We start from the raw sequence: 21187 nt of genomic DNA on the forward strand, positions 1-21187 counted from the left end.
TAAACCGGCCGTATTGACATGTGTTGCAATGTTTATATTTCATCATTGATAGATAAACTATCAGTAGAATAGAATAGAATAGAATGAACTTTATTGTCATTATTTTTGCATATAACGAGATTAAAGACTCCAACTTAAAGTGTGGTAGTGGGAACAAGTATGGGGTGAAATAAATGACATAAGAGGTAAAAAGGAAAAACTAACAATTGAAATAAACAGACTACTATCCAATAAAAATAATAAGCAATCCTGTACAATATACAAAACACTATAGAAGTACAAAATACAAAATACTGTACAATATACAGAGCAAGACAGGAGTGCCGAAGTATTAAATAACAATCAGTGTCGGACGTATTGCACTCGAAGGGTAGTATTGCACAGTAGGGTATTAGGGCATGATATTGTATAGGGGTGAACTATTATTATTTTAAGTTACAGTTCAACATGGTGACAGCTTTGGGAAAGAAGCTGTCTCTGAGCCTGTTTGTTCTGGCTCTGATGCATCTGTAGCGCCTGCCTGATGGTAGCAAGTCGAACAGGTGGAAGCCAGGGTGTGTGCTGTCCTTGGTAATGTTGTTTGCTCTGTTGAGGCAACGGGAGTTGTGTAAGTCCTTTAGGGAGGGCAGGGGACAGCCGATGATTTTTTGTGCAGACTTTATGACCCTCTGAATTGCCTGTTTGTCTGCTTCACTGCAGCTGGCGTACCACACTGTTATGCAGTACGTCAGCAGGCTCTCGACAGCCGAGCGATAGAAGGTCACCATCAGCTGCCTCTCCAGTCTGTTCTTCCTCAGCACCCTCAGGAAATGGAGTCTCCGCTGGGCCTTCCGGATGACCGCAGTTGTATTTTGGATCCAGGACAGGTCAGCAGATATGAGGGTGCTGAGGAACTTGAAGGAGCTGACTGGGTAACAGACAGCATGGTCGGTAGTAGTGGGTTTCAGTAGGGCTTTAAAAGGGCTCTACTGGGACACGGCGGTTTGTTTGGGGTTTCTGTAGCTTTAATGCTAAGGAGCTGTATTGAAAAGGAGGGCACAACTGTTAGCGACACTAGCATGGCTATGTGGCGCTACCGTGCTAACATTGCACTTACATTCCAAAAGCAACATTGTGCATTTCCGGGTAGTTGACAGAGCACCTTGTTTGATTTTTAAGATGTGTAGCAAAGCCCGTTTTAACCTCTTAAGGCTCAATCTGTTTGTTTTCATGTTCTTTTTTATTTCTCTTTACTATTTGGGCTTGTTGGACCCTAATTAGAATAACAACTAAAAATCATCTTTTAATATGATGCACTTAGTCCATAAGTGCACAAACGTGCAGTTCATGTGTAGTGACATGCAAATTTTAATGTTTACACTTTTTTTTCTCCAAATTTTTTTCCATCCATTTTATGTTATACTCTTCTGACACCACCAGATAGCAGTATAAGTGTCCATATGTCGGGATAAGACCCCAATAAAAGTGTTCACAATTTAGGCAATAAGAGCTAAAAGGTGCTGTCCATGCATGTGGCCACTAAGGCCTTTATAGCAGTGGTTCTCAAATGGGGGTACTTGTACCCCAGTGCGTACTTGAAGGTATGCCAAGGGGTACGTGAGATTTTTTCAAAATATTCTGAAAATATCAACAATTCCAAAATCGTTTATACATATATTTATTAGGGGTGTGGGAAAAATCGATTCGAATACGTTCTGCGATTCAGAATCGATTCTCATTTTTAAAAAATCGATTTTTTTTTTTTTTTTTAAATCCAACAAACCACTACACAGCAATACCATAACAATGCAATCCAATTCCAAAACCAAACCTGACCCATCAACACTCAGAACTGCAATAAACAGAGCAATTGAGGAGACACAAACACGACACAGAGCAAACCAAAAGTAGTGAAATAAAAATGAATATTATAAACAACAGTATCAATATTAGTTATAATTTCAGCATAGCAGCAATTAAAAATCCCTCATTGACATTATCATTAGACATTTATAAAAATAAAAAAAAGAACAATAGTGTCACTGTCACAGTGGCTTACACTTGCAATGCATCTCAGAAGCTTGACAACACACTGTGTCCAATATTTTCACAAAGATACAATAAGTCATATTTTTGGTTTGTTTAATAGTTAAAACAAATTTACATTATTGCAATCAGTAGATAAAACATTGTCCGTTACAATTATAAAAGCTTTTTTTTTTTTTCAATCTACTACTCTGCTTGCATGTCAGCAGACTGGGGTAGATCCTGCTGAAATCCTATGTATTGAATGAATACAGAATCTTTTGAATCAGAAAAATATCGTTTTTGAATCGAGAATCAAATAGAATTGAAAAAACCGATATATTATCAAATCGTGACACCAAGAATAGAATCATGGGACTCCCAAAGATTCACAGCCTTAATATTTATTGAATAATACTTCAACAAAATATGAATTTAAGTTCATAAACTGTGAAAAGAAATGCAACAATGCAATATTCAGCGTTGACAGCTAGATTATTCGTGGACATGTTCCATAAATATCGATGTTAAAGATTTTTTTTTTTTTTGTGAAGAAATGTTTAGAATTAAGTTCATGAATCCAGATGGATCTCTATTACAATCCCCAAAGAGGTTACTTTAAGTTGATTATTACTTCTATGTGTAGAAATATTTATTTATAATTGAATCGTTTGTTTATTTTTCAACAAGTTTTTAGTTATTTGTATTTCTTTTTTCGGGCGAGAACCACTGCTTTAGAGGGTTTTTTTTTTCCCAGTACATTAGTCTTGTGACGAAAGGTTATGACATGAAAAAAATTACGTGCATGTGATCAGGAAGGTGTGGGATGCTCTACCTGTAGTTTCTCTTTATTCCCCCTCCACACCGCGCTCAGAGGACACCTTGCCGGGGCGCCGTGTTACTCCTGAGAAAAACAGATGGCAGGAAATAAATTTAGAGGCCGGCAGATGTTTTAAAGCTGACACCTTTAAGATGAAATTGAAGCCTTTATTGCTGAATCGCCCAAACACCTTTCAAATCAGCTGAAAGCACGACAGGCACTTACTTTCTTCGGCCGTAAATAGCCATCCCGATAGAGATTAAACACATCTGTGAGTGTGTGTGCGTGAGTGTATGTGTTTGTGTGTGTTTAATTGGCAACAGCTGGCAGGCGTGCGGCACTAACTGTTGTACAAGCACACAAAGAGAGTGTCATGTCGGCAGCGTCAACATCGCGCTTGGCGTCTCCTTGCGCTGAGGTGATAGTCGGTAGCTAATCAGCCAGCGCCCAACCTGCGGGTCTGGGTTTGTTTACTACTCCTCAACCGGTTAGGATCAAAGGTTTGTTTGTGTAATTTGTGTCTGCCCTCTTTAGGTTGTGGTCACAATGCATTGAAAGACATGTTAGCATACATGTAATACAGATCTCCTCAACGATTTGTAATCATGAGACAAGTGTCGGGTTTGTCACTGACAGTTTAGTTATGTTTTGGTTTTTCCTCTGTCTATTTCCTGTCAGAGCTCTTTTTTTGGTTACTTCCTGCATTTCTCCATGAGCGCTGTTTCCCCTCAGCTGCGACTGATTGGCACCTGGCCACACCTGGTGTCAATCAGCTGGCTGCTATTTAAACCTGCTTTGTCCTCCAGTCGGGTGCTAGAGTATTGTCGTTACCAGAGGTGGGACCAAGTCATTGTTTTGCAAGTCACAAGTAAGTCTCAAGTCTTTGCCCTCAAGTCTCGAGTGAAGTCCCGAGTCAAGACAGGCAAGTCCCGAGTCAAGTCCAAAGTCAAGACTAGAAAGTCTCAAGTCAAGTCCCAAGTCCTGCATTTTGAGTTTTGAGTCCTTTCAAGTCATTTTAATCACAGACTAATAAATTTACACAGGTTGTGTAAGTTTTTAAAATGCTGTATTTATTTATTAAAACCAAGTGCATTTGAAATTGCAGGAAAAAAAATAGTGCTGACATTGCAATTCATATTATCACTATTAACCAGTCATTTTAAACATTTAACTCATTGCTTTACAGAATAAACACATTTGCAAAAACAAGTTCAACTGTACTTATTTGCACAAAAGTGTTAACATTGTATTTCCATGTCATATTGCATTGCAGCTAGTTCCACAGCAGTTTCTATCCTGTTCTTACCTTATCTCATTGATCTCATCTCATACTGTTTGTGTGTTTATGTCTGCGTACACATGAATAACAAAACAAATACATGAAAATAACAATGAACGGAGTCGTACTTTTTAGATGTCAGGGCCCTATGCAATATGTACACATATTCTTAATATAGTGTACATTTTAACTGACCTTTATTTGACTATGTTTGTCTTTTTGTAGGTGGCTAAAATACGCGGTGCTGCTGACTGCCGTCTAACGTTATGTTACTGTGTGTGATGCATTCACTAACGTAACGTTATGTGTTGGTACCTCATGCAACCCTGCTTTAAAAAAATCACTTGACAAAAAGTATGAATAAGGTAGCAAACTGCAGTGGATGCAACAGATTGCCATGTTTGCAATGACGTTATAACCATAGACATCTTATAAGTAGACGCTGCATTGGCTGCTGTGACGCGAGCAATTTGGCCGCCATCTTGAAGTGGTGATGAGGAACCGGCAAGCAGCCTAAACTGACAGTTGACAGGTAGAAAACAAAGATGCCGGGAGGTGTTCAGCGGTTTCCTGTTAAAATGAGCGGACTGTTGAAAAAAGGAATTGGGGGATTACTTTTCACAAGTAAGATTTAACATTAACGTACTATAGTAGCTGATTGTAGCTGAGATAGGCACCAGTGCCCCCCGCGACCCCAAAGGGAATAAGCGGTAGAAAATGGATGGATGGATGGTTGTATTTTGTGAAAAGAATATTACCACAGAGTTGTGAAGGAGCAAAGATCTTCAATATTTGTATGTGAAAATCACAAAGAAATCTTCTGGGGGAGGATGACGCCCCTACAGGTATTTGGTTTACAAACTTTCAGCCTCACCTAAAACAAAATTCACCAGTCGCCACTGATTATGATGCAATCTAATTTTAGGCAAAATATAAGACAATACTTTCTTAACAGTATGTATGTAATCAGGAATAAGTCTTCAAGTAACAATATTCAGATACTATCATTGTTGGGTAAACCAGAATTTAGTTTTATTCTGAATCCAGTCAAACAGATTGGTGGTTTTAGCTGATATAAAAATTTACAGGTTAAAGTTAAAGTACCAATGATTGTCACACACACACTAGGTATGGTGAAATCTGTCTTCTGCATTTGACCCATCCCCTTTTTCACCCCCTGGGAGGTGAGTGTAGCAGTGGGCGCCCGGGAATAATTTTGGGCGATTTAACCCCCAATTCCAACCCTTGATGCTGAGTGCCAAGCAGGGAGGTAATGGGTCCCATTTTTATAGTCTTTGGTATGACTCGGCGTGTTAATATATGTTTATGTTTAAGTATTTGGCAGACGCATTTATCCAAAGTGACATACATGAAAAAATACATATAAAACAATCACTGAAAACATGATCATTTAAGGGAAGAATGTAATGCAACATATCAATACAAAGTGTCCAGACAAAATAAACTCCCTGCTGCTGCAGCAACAGAGATAGTCTACAGGTCCCTAAGATACGTAGATATCTAATGTTTTCATACATTGTTTATGTAGAATATATGCATGTATATATAACCTAATCATATTGTTTCTTGAATTAAAAAATAGCTGACCGTTTTTTTTTTTTTTTTCCCCCTTCTCTGGGATTATATTCCCAGTATTGATCTGGGACGTCTGGTCACTTATAGCCTATTACTGTTAAGCAAATGATGAATAATAAAACACGCCAAAACATGTGTCCTTTTATCATAGTTACACGTATGACAAAAAAGCGGGTGAAAATCATCAGTGGTTTTTAGTGAGGAAAGATGAATGAAATGCGCCGACTGTTCATTGCTCCTGCCAAATGAATTGCACTGAGTGGAGCGGGTCACCACTCCAAGATGGCGGCCGCGCGTCTCGTCTCCTCAGCGCCACTAGCAGAAGCGCTCTATGCTGCGTCTACTTATAAGATGTTTATGGTTATAACGTTAGCAGTGAGTTTACAGCCTCACTCATTTAACTACACAGCAAATAAAAGTTACGTTACTCACCCAATAAACTTTAGCTTACAATCAAATCTTACCTTTCTTTGTGCATCTTCAAATGTCGAACGAAATTGGAAGTTGTTGCGTCTACATATTCGAACTGCATGTTTTGCATACGGCAATTCGTTTTTTGTTGACCAAGTCGTAGTTTTTATAGCCGAAAGAAACCAACTTTGGCATATATTTTTTCTCAATGGCGCGTTGTTTGACAATTATTCTTCCTTGGTTTTCCTGCAATTTGATTGGATGAGTGCTGTGGGACCAAAACAACAGTACTAATTTGATTGGCTGTTTTACTGACAGGTAGCGCACATACGCTGACAGACACAAGTACAAAATGAAAGATACGGAGCGCTCCTGAATAACTTTTTAATCTTTGGGTTTCGGGGAAAGTAGCAAGTCATGTCAAGTCAAAAGGCTCAAGTCCAAGTTAAGTCACAAGTCATTGATGTTAAAGTCTAAGTCGAGTTGCAAGTCTTTTTAAATGTTGTCAAGTCGAGTCTAAAGTCATCAAATTCATGATTTGAGTCTGACTCGAGTCCAAGTCGTGTGACTCGAGTCCACACCTCTGGTCGTTACTACTTGTCCTTGTTGATGTCAGTGCGGTAAGCCGTGACTGTTTGATAGTTCCTAATAGCTATTTACAGTTTGCTGTCTCCTAGCTCCTTTGTTTCGTGTTTTCCTGTTAGCTAGATCTTGTTAGCCATTAGCTGTTTCCAGTTTTTCTGTTTGCTGGTTCCTGTTTTCAGTTTGGCTATTCCTAGTTACTGGTTTGTAGTGATGTGTCTGGCAACACCGATGCATCGACGCATGCGTCGAGCTCATAGAGCAAAACCATGTGTTGGTGCGCGTACCTCTTTTAGAAAGTCACGTGACCGATACGCGAACTGTGTCAACGGGATGTTGTTGCCAATAGAATCGCCGCACTTCTGTCGTTGTTCATTTGTAATTTATCGTCGTCGGAGATCATGGAGGAGCCTCAGGCAAAAACAAAGATTCCCGCCGTGAAATGATAACTAAGAAGTGAAATTGTCTAAAGTTTAATATGTTGGAAAAACTGTTTTTTTTTAAATAAAAATGTGTAAAAAAAATAAATAAATAAAATTCCCAGTCCACAAGCATCCTCATTCACAATACGTTCTCTTAGATTTCCATGTTATGATACATGTTCACATTATTTATGGACCGTATCTAAACAAGATAAAAATATATTTTTATTTAAATCAATCAATCAATCAATCAATGTTTACTTATATAGCCCTAAATCACTAGTGTCTCAAAGGGCTGCACAAACCACCACGACATCCTCGGTAGGCCCACATAAGGGCAAGGAAAACTCACACCCAGTGGGACATCGGTGACAATAATGACCCAGTGGGACGTCGGTGACAATGATGACTATGAGAACCTTAGAGAGGAGGAAAGCAATGGATGTCGAGCGGGTCTAACATGATACTGTGAAATGAAGATATATTGTTACGATCCGTTACTCTGATCTTCACATGTTGTTGTTTGTTTTTCCATCTGTTTTCATTCTCCGTTCTCACCCGTTTACTTCCTGTTTTGTTCGTTTCCATGGTCACTTACTATTTCCACCTGCTAGTCTCGCACACCTGTTCTTGTAATCACCACTCTTTATATGCCAGCCTCTTCTGTTTATTCTTTCTGGGACTCTTGTTTGCTCTCACGCAACTATACATCTGTTTTGATCGTTTGCTTTCACGCAATTCCTACTATTTTCGCGAGCTCTCACGCTACGCACCTCGTTATTAGCTCACATGCTAAATGTTTTATTTACTCCTTTTTGTGTGCCAACGTGCCAGTTTAATTTCCTACTTTGTATCCCCTAGTTCTCATACTAGCGTCTTTGGTTTGCCTTTTGTTAGCTCCAGTGTTTTTGTTATAGCTCTCCTTCTGTTATTTAGAATAAATTGGTTATATCTTAACTTTGTTGTGTTCTTCGTTTTGACGCATCCTCGAGGGAATCAAACCCGGCACCACAATGCCGAACAGCCGTAACAGATATGAGATAATCCTAAATGAAATTCAATGACTTGGTTTATATTATTGTATATACAACTAGGTCATAAAATCAGTGTAAGTTGAGTCGGTCCATAGGTTGCCTGTAGGGATTTTTAATGTCCAGTATTTAGTGACACAGCATTGACACAGTATCAATACAGTTTTGCAATGTGTCGAAATTTTTCATGACGCCTAATCAACCCATCACTACTGGTTTGTGTATTTTCTTTATTTTGGACATTAAATGATGGTTACCCGCAAAAAGCCTGCCTTCTCTGCATCTTGGGATTCGTCACCCACACATTGGGACAAGTTGCTCAATCTTTCAATGGCGGCCATGTTTTTCAAACTATCTTGCTAAAATGCTCTTGTCAGCCCCCCAAAACTGTGTGTGTGCTAGTGTTGTCCTAATACCAATATTTTGGTACCGGTACCAAAATTATTTTGACACTTTTCGATCATTTTCGATACTTTTCTGAAAAAAGGGACCACAAAAAATTGCATTATTGGCTTTATTTTTAACAAAACATTTTAGGGTACATTAAACACATGTTTCTTATTGCAAGTTTGTCCTTGAATAAAATAGTAAACATACTAGACAACTTGTCTTTTTTTAGTAAATAAGCAAACAAAGACTCCAAATGTAGTCTGCTGACATATGCAGTAACATATTGTGTCATTTTCCATATATTTTTTGGTCAAAATCATTAAGGCCAAGTGGTATAAAATTAACTTTTAATCAACGTGTTCATTTACCGTTTGTATCTGGTTATTTTCTCTTTTAACATGTTCTATCAACACTTCTGTTAAAATGTAATAATCACTTATTCTTCTGTTGTTTGCATGCTTTACATTAGTTTTGGATGATACCACAAATTTGGGTATCAGTCCAATACCAAGTGGTTACAGGATCATACATTGGTTATATTCAAAGTCCTCACGTGTCCAGGGACACATTTCCTAAGTTTATAAACATAATATACATTTAAAAAAAAACGAAAGAAGATGATGTGATGCCAAAAGATATCAAGGTAATCATAGTAGTATCGACTAGATACGTTCCAGTACTTGGTATCATTACAGTGGATGTTAGGTGTAGATCCACCAATGGCGTTTGTTTACAGTTTGACGCCGGTGAGCTACAGTGTGTAGTGAAACATGTTTAGCTTTTCCTCGTCCTGCAGAGATGATACTTGTAAGAAACTTACTTTATTTGTCACCATTGAGGCGAGGATTAGTGATTTAGAAGTAGCTAAAACATCGATGACTGGTGCTGGACCTTAGCCGCTAGCTAGCTAACCATATCTTAAAATACCTCTTCTGGTGGGTGTTTCTGTGTCATAACTTCACCTTTATCGTTAGTATTTAAGCCAACGGTCTCCCTTATCTGTCTACACACTGTGTCTGCTTGTAAGTACTCCGTGATTATGCGCTGCCGAACATGCTCCTATGCTCGTAAACCAACAATGATGCAACGTCACGACGGGGAACGGGGGTACTTTTCAGGGGCGGTATCATACCGAATATGATTTATTAGTATTGCAGTACCATTCTAATACCGGTATACAATACAACCCTAGTGTGTACACACCTCAAAGTTACAGTAGGTGTTTTTTGTAGAGCGCATTGAGCTTTATGCGGAAATTAAAGTCAAACCAACTCTTGTGGATTACATTTATGGAGTTCAATCAACAGTGCCACCATGTGGTGTATTCGTCAGAAAAAAATGGCCCAGGCAACACAGTCCAGGCGAATGTTTTGACAAATTTTCACCCTTTTGTGTGTAGTGTCAAAATGTTAGGGTCAACAAAAAAACATGGCCGACGAACGTGGCAGGCTAGCATTTGTTCTTTTCGATGTTGTCATAGAGTGCCTCAAAACAACACACACACACACACATGCACGCACACAAACGCACACAAAGTTTTAGCAGCTTGATTGCCCACTGAGACATTTGAAAGTCATTATGTTCAATTACACCACTGAGCGCGGCCATGGCTGACTGTTAAGTTTGTAGAGGTGTGCGCACACATAGACAAAACACACACACACACGCACACACGCACGCACACACACACACACACACACACACACACACACACACACACACACACAGTGGCCCTATTGAGGAATATCAGGAGTATTCGAGTTAACAGAAGGGAAAAAAGATGATCTGATTCAATCTGCATTGTTTGTGACATCGCCTCAGAGAGACCAATTACATCTCACTCATACTTGCTGATGTCATTGGCTGAGGTGACATCTGTTTCTGCGACATTCACGGCGCCACCTGTGGGCTGCGTCTTTGCACTGCTTAAATGTGATTATTCTTAGTTTATTATTAGTTCACCATGCCTGCAGTTTCATAGTCAGTGGGTGTAAGGTCTACAAAAGCAGATATGATAATCGCCTCCTTTCTCACAGCCGTGTGTCAGTTTGCACGTACATTTCCGATGTATTAAAAAAAGAGATGTTAATTTAGGTGCCGCAATCACTTTCTAGTTGAGTAAATCAGGCTGGGTGTGCTGAATAATTGTATTTGCATTTTCCGCTCTCAGTTTTGTGAGCATTCTGATGATCAGCATTTATGTTGTATACCAATAAAGAGATAAACAGATTGCACACCCTATTCTGCTCACTAAAGAGACACAATCCTAGATCAGATTTGCGTGTGCTATTAGGTTTGCACATGTTGTAGTAAACACAAACCTTTAGTAGATCAGGCCCTATCTATTATTGTAACTGACCTTTTTTGTAACACAATTAATGAATGAAGGGCACTTTTGTAGTTATTTCACCACATTTCTAAACAATAACTCAGATATGGTAACACTAGCAAGCAGTGGAGAATTTGCAAAGATGTTTGGCTTTTTGGGTTCTCTCCGGTACTCCGGCTTCCTCCCACCTCCCAAAACATGCACCTGGGGATTGGTTGATTGGCAACACTCATTAGTCCCTAGTAGTGTTGTCTTGATACCAATATTTTGGTACCGGTAAAAAAAATTGCATTATTGGCTTTATTTTATCAACAAATCTTACGTACATTAAACATATGTGTGGAGAGGCGGAGCCAACGGGCCGACGGTTGGGCATGGCAGGGCACGCTGCCCTGCCCAAGATGACGGCAAGAATCGGAGGATGCGGCTGAGCAGAGAGGCGGGGCTTTCTGCGAGTGACGCCGCCACAATTTGAATCTGGTGCGTGGCACACACACCTGCTCACAGTTAACTTATCTCCTCCTGCTGTATAAAAGGGGAGAAGGAGGAGAGATCAAGATAGGATTTGGAGTGCCTCCAGGAGCGGATGAAGAGCGATCGGAGAGAGACGGACAGGAGAGACGGAGCGCACGACAACGACGCGGCCGACTGAAGAAGAGCGAGGAGCGAGCAGCGGACGAAAAGGCTGAAAAGCAACCCGGCAAAAGACGCAATTATTGAAAGAATAAAAGAGTCAAACCTGCTCAAAAGCATGTCCTTCCATGGTGATCTGCTGAACCCGAGCGACGACGGCTTAAGACTGTCACAACTGGCACCCAACTTGGCCAGATCACCGAAGGCGGGGGAGGACGATCCCCTCTGGGCCCTGATCGATGCACTCACACAGCTCGCAGAAAGCAGCCGTCAGAATTGCCGGCTCCTGCAAGCATTGGCGGACCAGACGGGGGCCCCCAAAGATGAAAAGGCAGACTGCATTGCAGAAGAGGCGCCTCCTGCTGAGGAGACAGATGCACAGCGGGTGGAGCATGCAGCAGAAGAAGTGAAAGAAGAGGAGGAAGAGGAAGAAGAGCTGCTGAAAACTGAGGAGAAAAGAGTCGCGGAAGTAGGAGAAGAAGAAAAAGAGCATGATGATGAAGAAGAAGAAAAGGAGCATGACGATGATGAGGAAGACCATGGTGATGATGAAGATGACGCCGCAGACAAGGAGCAGGAAGAAGGTAAAGTACATGCTCCACGCCGAGAGGTTCCAGTGCCTGCACCACGAGAGGTATCAGAGCCTGCACCACGTCGGACCCCGGTGCCTGCACCGCGTCGGGCCCCAGTACCTGCACCACTACCAGTGGGGCGGGCAGCTGGAAAAATTGAGAACGAACCGGAGCATGATGATGAGGAGGACGAAGAAGACAAGGAAGACAAAGACAAAGAAAAAGTCAAAGAGGACGAAGAAAAGGACCAAAAGGAACAAGAAAAAGAAAACAAAGAAAAGGTTAAAGAGAACAAAGAAAAAGACAAAGCAAAAGTCAAAGAGGAAGAAGCGACAGAAGAAAAGACAGGTGGCGACGGCAGTTTTTTTTCCCCCGCTCCCTCAAAAAAGGGGGGGTGGGAGTACGCTCAGCCGGACTGAAGCCCGGCTTGAGTTTGGCTATGGAGGACTGTGGAGAGGCGGAGCCAACGGGCCGACGGTGGGGCAGGGCAGGGCAGGGCAGGGCAGGGCAGGGCAGGGCAGGGCAGGGCAGGGCAGGGCAGGGCAGGGCAGGGCAGGGCTGCTCTGCCCAAGATGACGGCAAGAAGGCGGAGGATGCGGCGGAGCAGAGAGGCGGGGCTGTCTGCGAGCGACGCCGCCACAATTTGAATCTGGTGCGTGGCACACACACCTGCTCATAGTTAACTTATCTCCTCCTGCTGTATAAAAGGGGAGAAGGAGGAGAGATCAAGAGAGGATTTGGAGAGCCTGCAGGAGCAGATGAAGAGCGATCGGAGAGAGACGGAAAGGAGAGACGGAGCGCACGACAACGACGCGGCCGACTGAAGGAGAGCGAGCAGCGGACGGAAAGGCTGAAAAGCAACACGGCAAAAGATGCTATTATTGAAAGCATAAAAGAGTCAAACCTGCTCAAAAGCATGTCCTTCCATGGTGATCTGCTGAACCCGAGCGACGACGGCTTAAATCTGTCACAATATGTTTCTTATTGCAAGTTTGTCCTTAAATAAAATAGTGAACATACAAGACAACTTGTCTTTTAGTAGTAGTAAGTAAACCAAAAAAAAGGCTCAGAATTTAGTCCGCTTACATATGCAGTAACATATTGTGTCATTTTCCATTTTATTATTTTGTCAACATTGTTAAGGACATGTGGTAGAAAATTAATTATTAATCTATTTTTTCATTTATTGTTAATATCAGTTTACTTTCTCTTTTAACATGTTCTATCTACACTTTTGTTAAAATGTAATAATCACTTATTCTTCTGTTGTTTGATACTTTACATTAGTTTTGGATGACACCACAAATTAAGGCATCAGTCCGATACCAAAGTCGTTACAGGATCATACATTGGTCATATGTGTCCAGGGACATATTTCCTGAGTTTATAAATATAATTTCAATTAAAAAAAAAACAAGAGAAGATGTTGTGATGACAAAAAATATCGACGTAATCATAGTAGTATTGACTAGATGCCCTACTGTCCTTGGTATCATTGCAGTGGATGTTAGGTGTAGTTCCACCAATGCCGTTTGTTTACATTTTGACGCTGGTGAGCTACTGTGTGTAGTGAAGAATTTGTAGTTATTCCTCGTCCTGTAGAGATGATACTTGTAAGAAACTTACTTTATTTGTCACCATGGAGGCGAGGATTAGTGATTTAGAAGTAGCTTAAACACTGCCAACTGGGGCTGGATTTTATCCGCTAGCTAGCTAGCCATGTCTCAAAGTACCTTTTCTATTGGGCTCAGTGTTATAACTTCACCTTTATCGTTAGTTTTTAATCCAAAATGGGGGAAGGGTGGGTGGCCATTTTCAGAGGCTGTATAGTACCGGATTTGATTCATTAGTGTCGCGGTGCTATACAAATACTTAGTGTGTGAATGTAAGTGTGAATGTTTTCTGTCCATCTCAGGACATTCAATTGATCGCAACTGGATCGTGTGGTTTGTCTTAGAAGATCTTTCGCCTCTCATCCATGTAGGCTTCATCAGTTCGTGCTCATAGACTTAGATTGGTCAGATCTAGTATCACAAATTGCTTCTAAGACAAACCAACCAGTCCAGATGCAATCAATTGAATGCCCTGAGATGAAAATTACCTGGATGAATGACAACATTCATAAACTAGTCTATCTCTGTTGGCCCTGTGATGAGGTAGCGACTTGTCCATGGTGTACACTGCCTTCTGCCTGATTGCAGCTGGGATAGGCTCCAGCCATCACCGCGACCCAAAGATGGAAAAGTGGTAGAAATGGATAAATGGATGGATGGATATTAGCTCGTGTTTTTCATTTTTTACATGAGCTTTCAAGTTCCTTTGATCATCTTTTATTACACCTAGAAATGTGATTAATTTTACCCTGCCAATGTCTACTCTGTTTATTTGTACAGTATTTGTATTTAACTTTCTCTGCTATACTGTTATCGTGTTTCCCATGTTTTCCTTAGCACTCTCTCATCTACCCCAGATCATTTTTACATTTAGAAAATGTGTTATATCTGTGAGTTTTCACATTTAGGAAAAAAACAGTCTATCTCCAACTATTGCCTGCTTCCAATTAACGCCCCTTCCTCTTTGTATGTAACAACCCCAGTTATAAATAGCCTCTACATTTTTATTTTCAAACAAGTACAACACATGGTTTTGAAGTGTTACAGGAGTAAGCGTTCTATTGATTTTTGCACTCAATCTTCCAGAAAGCTTGAAGTAGCTGGAGCTAAGGTGTATGAACAGTTAAATGTGTCACAATGGCGGACAAACATTCCAACAAAGACACGGGTGGATGTTGATGTCCGAGGGGACACGGAAGCACTTTTAATCCTTCCTCCATATACCCTCAGCATCGTCTTTAACTCCTCCTTCGTCCTCCAGGTTCCAACCATTACTCGTTCGGTGGGCCGTGACAGGATCCTGGTTCTACGCCAGCAGACGCAGTTCCTCTGGAACGCCTACTTCTCCTCTGTAGCCAAGATCGTCTTGACTACTCTGGAAGTAAGATCTTCTATTCTTTCTAAGGGAGTTTTCAGTGTGTCACAAAAGTTTTATTCAGTCGACAAAAATCTGTATTCTCTTTTGGACCTGCAGGCTTTGCTTCACCTCTAGGAGAAACTTTGAGAATCAATCTCTTCTATTTGAATATTTATTTGTTTACTTTATTAACGATAGAAAGTTGCTAGAATTCCCTTTAGCACCAATGCTAAACAAGCATAGACTACTTATTAGCGTTTGAATCTGCATATAATCACTACGTTTGACTATTTATGCTGTATTGTTGAAGGGGAACTGCACTTTTTAAAAAATGTAGTTTATCTTTTACAACCATTATGAAAGACATGACGACGGATGTTTTTTTTTAATTTTTTTTATGCCGTTAGGCCACAGGGCAGAAGAAGGAGACTGCACAGAGGCAGGGACGTCATTAGTTTTAAGCGTATTTATTAGCACAAATGTGTGACGTGTGTAATTAACCCAAAATATGAATAATGTGACTATTTGTAGTGATTATCTGAGGGTTGTTACCAGGAGTTGTTGAAGATGTGTGTTGAGCGAGGTGCAGAAGTCCATGGAGGGCAGGAGGTCGAGGGAAAGGCAGGAGGTCAGGGGCAGGAGCGAGGCGTCAAAGTCCATGTCCAGGGGAGAGGTCTTGATCCAAGAAGGCAGCCAGGGAACCATAGGGAATTCGGGGAGACGAGACATAGCTCGAGACCAGGAAATGGAGGAACGCTGCTGGATGGCGACACAGAACCCAAGACGATGAGCACAGAGTAGGAGCAACACAGAGGGAGCAAAAGCACATAAAGCTTGAGACGTGTAGGCTTACTGTACAGGAACAGGTATCTACGTTCTGGCCCAGAAAACGCAGTTTGCGCTGGCTTAAGAAGCATGGTGCTTCATCAGCGTCAGGTGTCAGCGTCAGCAGAGGCGCGGTTGCAGCAGGAGAGAAATGGCCGTGGGTATGTCCCGAGGCGCGCTGAGTGGAGCCCACAGCAGAGTGAGAGGCGGCAGGTGTTTGAATTGTAACAGCACGAGCGTGCCCAGCGGTGGTGAGCGCGTCGAAGAAAGCGCGGCAGCCTGCGTTCACGTTGTGACGTATAAACTCAAAATTTGAAATAATTGCAATCAAAACAGCGCTTACAATGGCGACTAGAGGAGCCGTTCAATTCTGCCAATAGAGCCCCTTAAAAAACATCCAAACCAAAGTGAAAGTCAAAGACAGCTTTATTGTCAATTCTTTCCATGTACAAGACATACAAGGAATCAAAATTGTGTTTCTCACTATCCCGTGCATAGACGAGACTAGACAAAGACAAGACACAAATAGTGAAGTTGCAAGACCCAAATGGGTTTATGTACTTGATGGAAGAATATATGTAATGTAGTAACGAGCACATTTCTAATAACATTTAATATTTACGTATTCTGATCATTTCCTTTCGGAAAAAGCGCTTTTAGTGTCGTTCTCGACAGTTCCAGGTCCTGTATGCATTTCAAAGTGTCCCAACTTGTCGGAATACCTACTCACACTTCTGCGCAGGTGAGAGGCATGATTTACGATCTAGAATAAACTTACAAGGAATTAAGAAACTGCTGATTGGTCCATGATGTAAACATAGAAGTGATTACGATGCCGCTTTAAATAGTTTGTCTGCGTTAGCGCTTATAATAACAATATCGCGAATACTTGGTTAATATTCAAGTAAGGAAATGTAAATGGAGCATTGTTGGCGCTTTGGGAATGCTTATTTATGGGATTTAATGGGCGGAGTAGCGGAGCTTCCATTGGCTCCACTGTAAGCTGACTTTTATTTATATTTATCTAATATTTAAAATGCCTTGAAAAACATTCCTTCCGTTGTGATGTCTTTCATAAGGATTGTGAACGATAGGCAACATTCCCAAAAAAGTGCAGGTCCCCTTTAAGACTTCTGAAAAGGCCCCTCAAATGCTGACAACATTGGCACTTATTTCATAATTCTGGACCTATAAATGATTTATACATGTCAAATTCAGCCCCAATTAGACACAGTAGTGATTTTAGGCTTGTTTTATAACAAGTTTCAGCATATTTTGGAACCGACGTCCACTTTTAGCGACAGAAGTGGGCGTCAGCCTGCTGACGTCACATACAGAAGACTGGAGAAATTTCATATAAAGTAGAATGTGTTTTTGGTAGCATTTTTTAACCAGAATCATGTTATTTTCACACAGAACTTGAGGAACTTAGCAAAATACCCTCAAGGAAACAGGAGTCAAAACCTGTGGGAAAAATTTTGTACAATACGTGTTGTACCGGTTTTTGACACTTTTGGCGCGGTGTTGCCACCAAAACTTTGCGCTTTGTTCTTGGAGCAGTGGCTACATTGTGGAGCTTAATAGTCTTCCTATGGTGAACAGGTTCGCCATATATTGTAAGTTCCGCTGTGAACACAGATGCTCAAAATGCAAAGAAAAATGAAGGTAAGCCGCTGGTATTCTATTTGGCTTACTCTTCTACTGATGTTTTATTGCTGGAATTGAACCTCGATTTGAGTTGAGTCGTGCTTGCAAAAGTGCTGAAAATTCATCCATGGATACTATATTCAACTTAAAGAGAAATTCACATTAAAGGAGTTTATTGCACTGACAAATGGTGAGTTAAATCGTTATCTTACTGTTAAACAGTACTCACAAGTATATTTACAAAAAGCGACTTTGCAAAAAAGGGGGAAACCAAAATAAGCACAGTGGGAAAAATACAACGCCTAACAAAAAGAGTAAACAAACTAACTCAGGGAGTTGGAAGAACGATCAAGCTGAAATACAAAAAAACAATGACGAGAAAAAAACACTGAACGAGCAGGTGGAGCAGAGAAGCAACTAGGCAAGAAGGACCAGGGAGACTAAAATTTGCCGACTCTGGACTCTGGAAAGAATGAAATGCAATGCAGTAAATGATTCCAAACAAGATAGAGCCAGACCAAAAAGTAATAGGGTAGTTTTTATTTTTTTAAATTATTATTATTCAAAAAGTATTAATAATAAGCTTAAGAAAAATACCCATGATAGGCACACACACAAAGTTAAGTAAACACAGGCTGTTTCTATATATTACAATATTAATGTTTCTTTTTTGCTCATAATGTTAACGATATCAGTTTTGAAGTAATCATGGACCAGGGTGACAAAAACATGCAATTAAGGCCATGAATGGATTAACGTGGACCCAAATTGAAAAACGTATTCGGGTTTTACCATTTAGTGGTCAATTGTACGGAATATGTACTGTACTGCGCAATGTACTAATGAAAGTTTCAATCAATCAATCAATGTCTAAGCAAATACGGATACTTAAAAAACGGCCATTATCTCTGTATTTAGGTTTCTTGTCCAAATGTAAACGCATACTTTTCTTCCTTTGAAAACGCAGAGTTTTGCAAACACTGACCTTGGTGAAGAAAACAAAAAAAGCATTTTCAGCTTCATCTATCCATCCATCCATCCATCCATCCATCCATCTTCTTCCGCTTATCTGAAGTTGGGTCGCGGTAGCAGCAGCCTAAGCACGGAAGTCCTGACTTTCCTCTCCCCAGCCACTTCCTCCAGCTCTACCCGGAGGATTCCAAGGCGTTCCCAGGCCAGCCGGGAGACATAGTCTTCCCAACGTGTCCTGGGCCTTCCTCGTGGCCTCCTATTGGTCGGACGTGCCCGAAACACCTCCCTAGGGAGGCATTCGAGTGGTGTCCTGACCAGATGCCCGAACCACCTCATCTGGCTCCTCTTGATGTGGAGGAGCAGCGGCTTTACTTTGAGCTCCTCCCGGATGACAGAGGTTTTCACCCTATCTCTAAGGGAGAGCCCCGCCCCCCGGCAGAGGAAACTCTTTTCGGCTGCTTGTACCCATGATCTTATTCTTTCGGTCAGAACCCAAAGCTCATGATCGTAGGTGAGGATGGGAACGTTGATGGACCGGTAAATTGAGAGCTTTGCCTTCCGGCTCAGCTCATTCTTCACCACAACGGATTGATACAGCGTCCGCATTACTGAAGACGCCGCACCGATCCGCCCGTCGATCTCGCGATCCACTCTTTTCAGCTTTATTTGAACAAAAAAAAAAAATTACGATACATCACTATTACTGCGATGAGGTGGCGACTTGTCCAGGGTGTACGCCGCCTTCCGCCCGATTGTAGCTGAGATAGGCACCAGCGCCCCCCGTGACCCCAAAGGGAATAAGCGTTAGAAAATGGATGAATGGATGGATGGATGGACATTATTACTTGCCTTATTGCAATCAAAGAACAATTTTGGCATTAAATAAGATAGTAAAAACATTGGAAAACTTCCCTTTTAGTAGTAAGTAAACAAACAGGTTACAAAGGGTCCTAATTTAGCTACTGATGTATGCAGTAACATATTGTGTCATTTCTCATTCTATTATTTTGTCACACTTATGAGGGGCAAGCGGTACAACATTTATTATTAATCTATTTATTAATTTATTGTTTATATCTGGTTATTGTATGTTTTAACATGTTCTATCTACACTTATGTTAAAATGTAAGAAGCACTTATTCTTCTGTTATTTGGCCACGTTTCATACATTTTGGGTGATACAAAAAATGTGTCACTCTTCTGTTTTTATATTATTTTTAACCCCAGATATGCGTTTTTGAAACTATACGTGTCTGTGTGGACAATAATAGTTTTACATGCCTTTATCCGCACTGTTTACGCAGGCAAATGGCCTCCAGTTTTGTAGATGACATCGAAATTGATGACCGGTACTCATATGGAAGGTACTTTTCTTAGTTGAGGTCTCAACAAGGGTAGAAATGTGCGCGTGCACACACTCACAGACACACACACACATACATATTGGTGCTAATCAAGGGCTCAATTTAGGCGCAAATTTGTTTCAGCTTTTGCCAAAAAGGCAGAAAGGATGCATTGTAAAAGACAAAACAACCAACAATATCAATGACATTATTCAGCTATTGCAGTTTTTTATATTTATACATTTTTCTGGAAAAGTACAATGGCACACCAAACTTGGCATATTTTAACCTTGAATTAAAAAAAACAAAGTTAATATGTGTTTGTTAACCTGTTTTCTCCCATCTCTAAGCGTAGTGTGTGATGCTGCAAGTTAGTGTTGTACGCCAAGAGGGACCGACATATCAAGTCTGGCGATGGAAAGGGTGCGTTCCAAATACAGTTAGTTGTGTACACATTACTCAAAAATATAATGGGAAATGACTGCCATATTTATTTTCAGAAGCACTTTTTGTGAAATCTGGGTAATCTGGACACTATGGGTCCTATAATGGTCCACAAGGAGAACCATGCAGCGTCCTCGACAGTGGACATTTGTGTTTTGCATAACAGGGCAATGTTGTAACTCTGGCTGAAGAAAAATACATGAATCAGATGTCCATTGCAGAGGACGCTGGTTCTCAGGAAAACACAATTTTGAGTCTACTGCAAAAAGATGACAATTTAGGCTTTCCCATTTAAAACAACTTATATCATGTATGGGCCTCTAAGTTCAAGTTAAAGTGCCAATGATTGTCTCACACACAAACTAAGTGTGGTGAAATTTGTGGTCTGCATTTGACCCATCCCCTTGTTCACCCCCTGCGAGGTGAGGGGAGCAGTGAGCAGAAGCGGTGCCGCGCCCGGGAATCAATTTTGGTGATTTGACCCCCAATTCCAACCCTTGTATCTTTCATTTTGACAGAACCAGATAGCTGCACTAAATTTGCACACCAGTATCACAATTTATTCAAATTTTCTATTTATTCTATTTTATTCATAATCTATTCCTATTGAATATTCCTATACATTTACAACCTACTCTATTTACATCCCTATTATTATGTACATGCTAATGTTCTTGTGGTATGCATTGGGCTAAATCTGGGTACAAACTCTGGTGCAACCTAAAGTCATGTCTTGTGATCATGTTTTGTTTAGTTATGTTCTGTTACTTCAAGACTCCATTAGTTCCTGTTGTTTTCTGTCGTGGCGAGGGGGTTTACGCAGCTTGGTGCGAGGATTGTTCTTCCAGGATGCAAACGGACTTTTCCGAATTGGCCTGGCATGTCTCATGCAATGCCTCTGTTCTTTTCATGCTTCA

The 21187-nt window shown here is 40.9% G+C and overlaps 1 protein-coding gene across 3 annotated transcripts in view; it reads left to right on the forward strand.

Annotated features, from left to right (window-relative positions):
* Window positions 1-21187, forward strand: part of LOC133553098 (exostosin-1) — a 368373-nt gene that overhangs the window by 264619 nt on the left and 82567 nt on the right. For all 3 annotated transcript variants that reach the window (XM_061900941.1, XM_061900939.1, XM_061900940.1), the window contains one exon: window positions 14944-15063. In XM_061900941.1, coding sequence (XP_061756925.1) covers window positions 14944-15063 — 120 coding nt within the window. The remainder of the gene's footprint in view (window positions 1-14943; window positions 15064-21187) is intronic.

Source organism: Nerophis ophidion, linkage group LG05, assembly GCF_033978795.1.
Source record: "Nerophis ophidion isolate RoL-2023_Sa linkage group LG05, RoL_Noph_v1.0, whole genome shotgun sequence".
Classification (NCBI taxonomy): domain Eukaryota; kingdom Metazoa; phylum Chordata; class Actinopteri; order Syngnathiformes; family Syngnathidae; genus Nerophis; species Nerophis ophidion.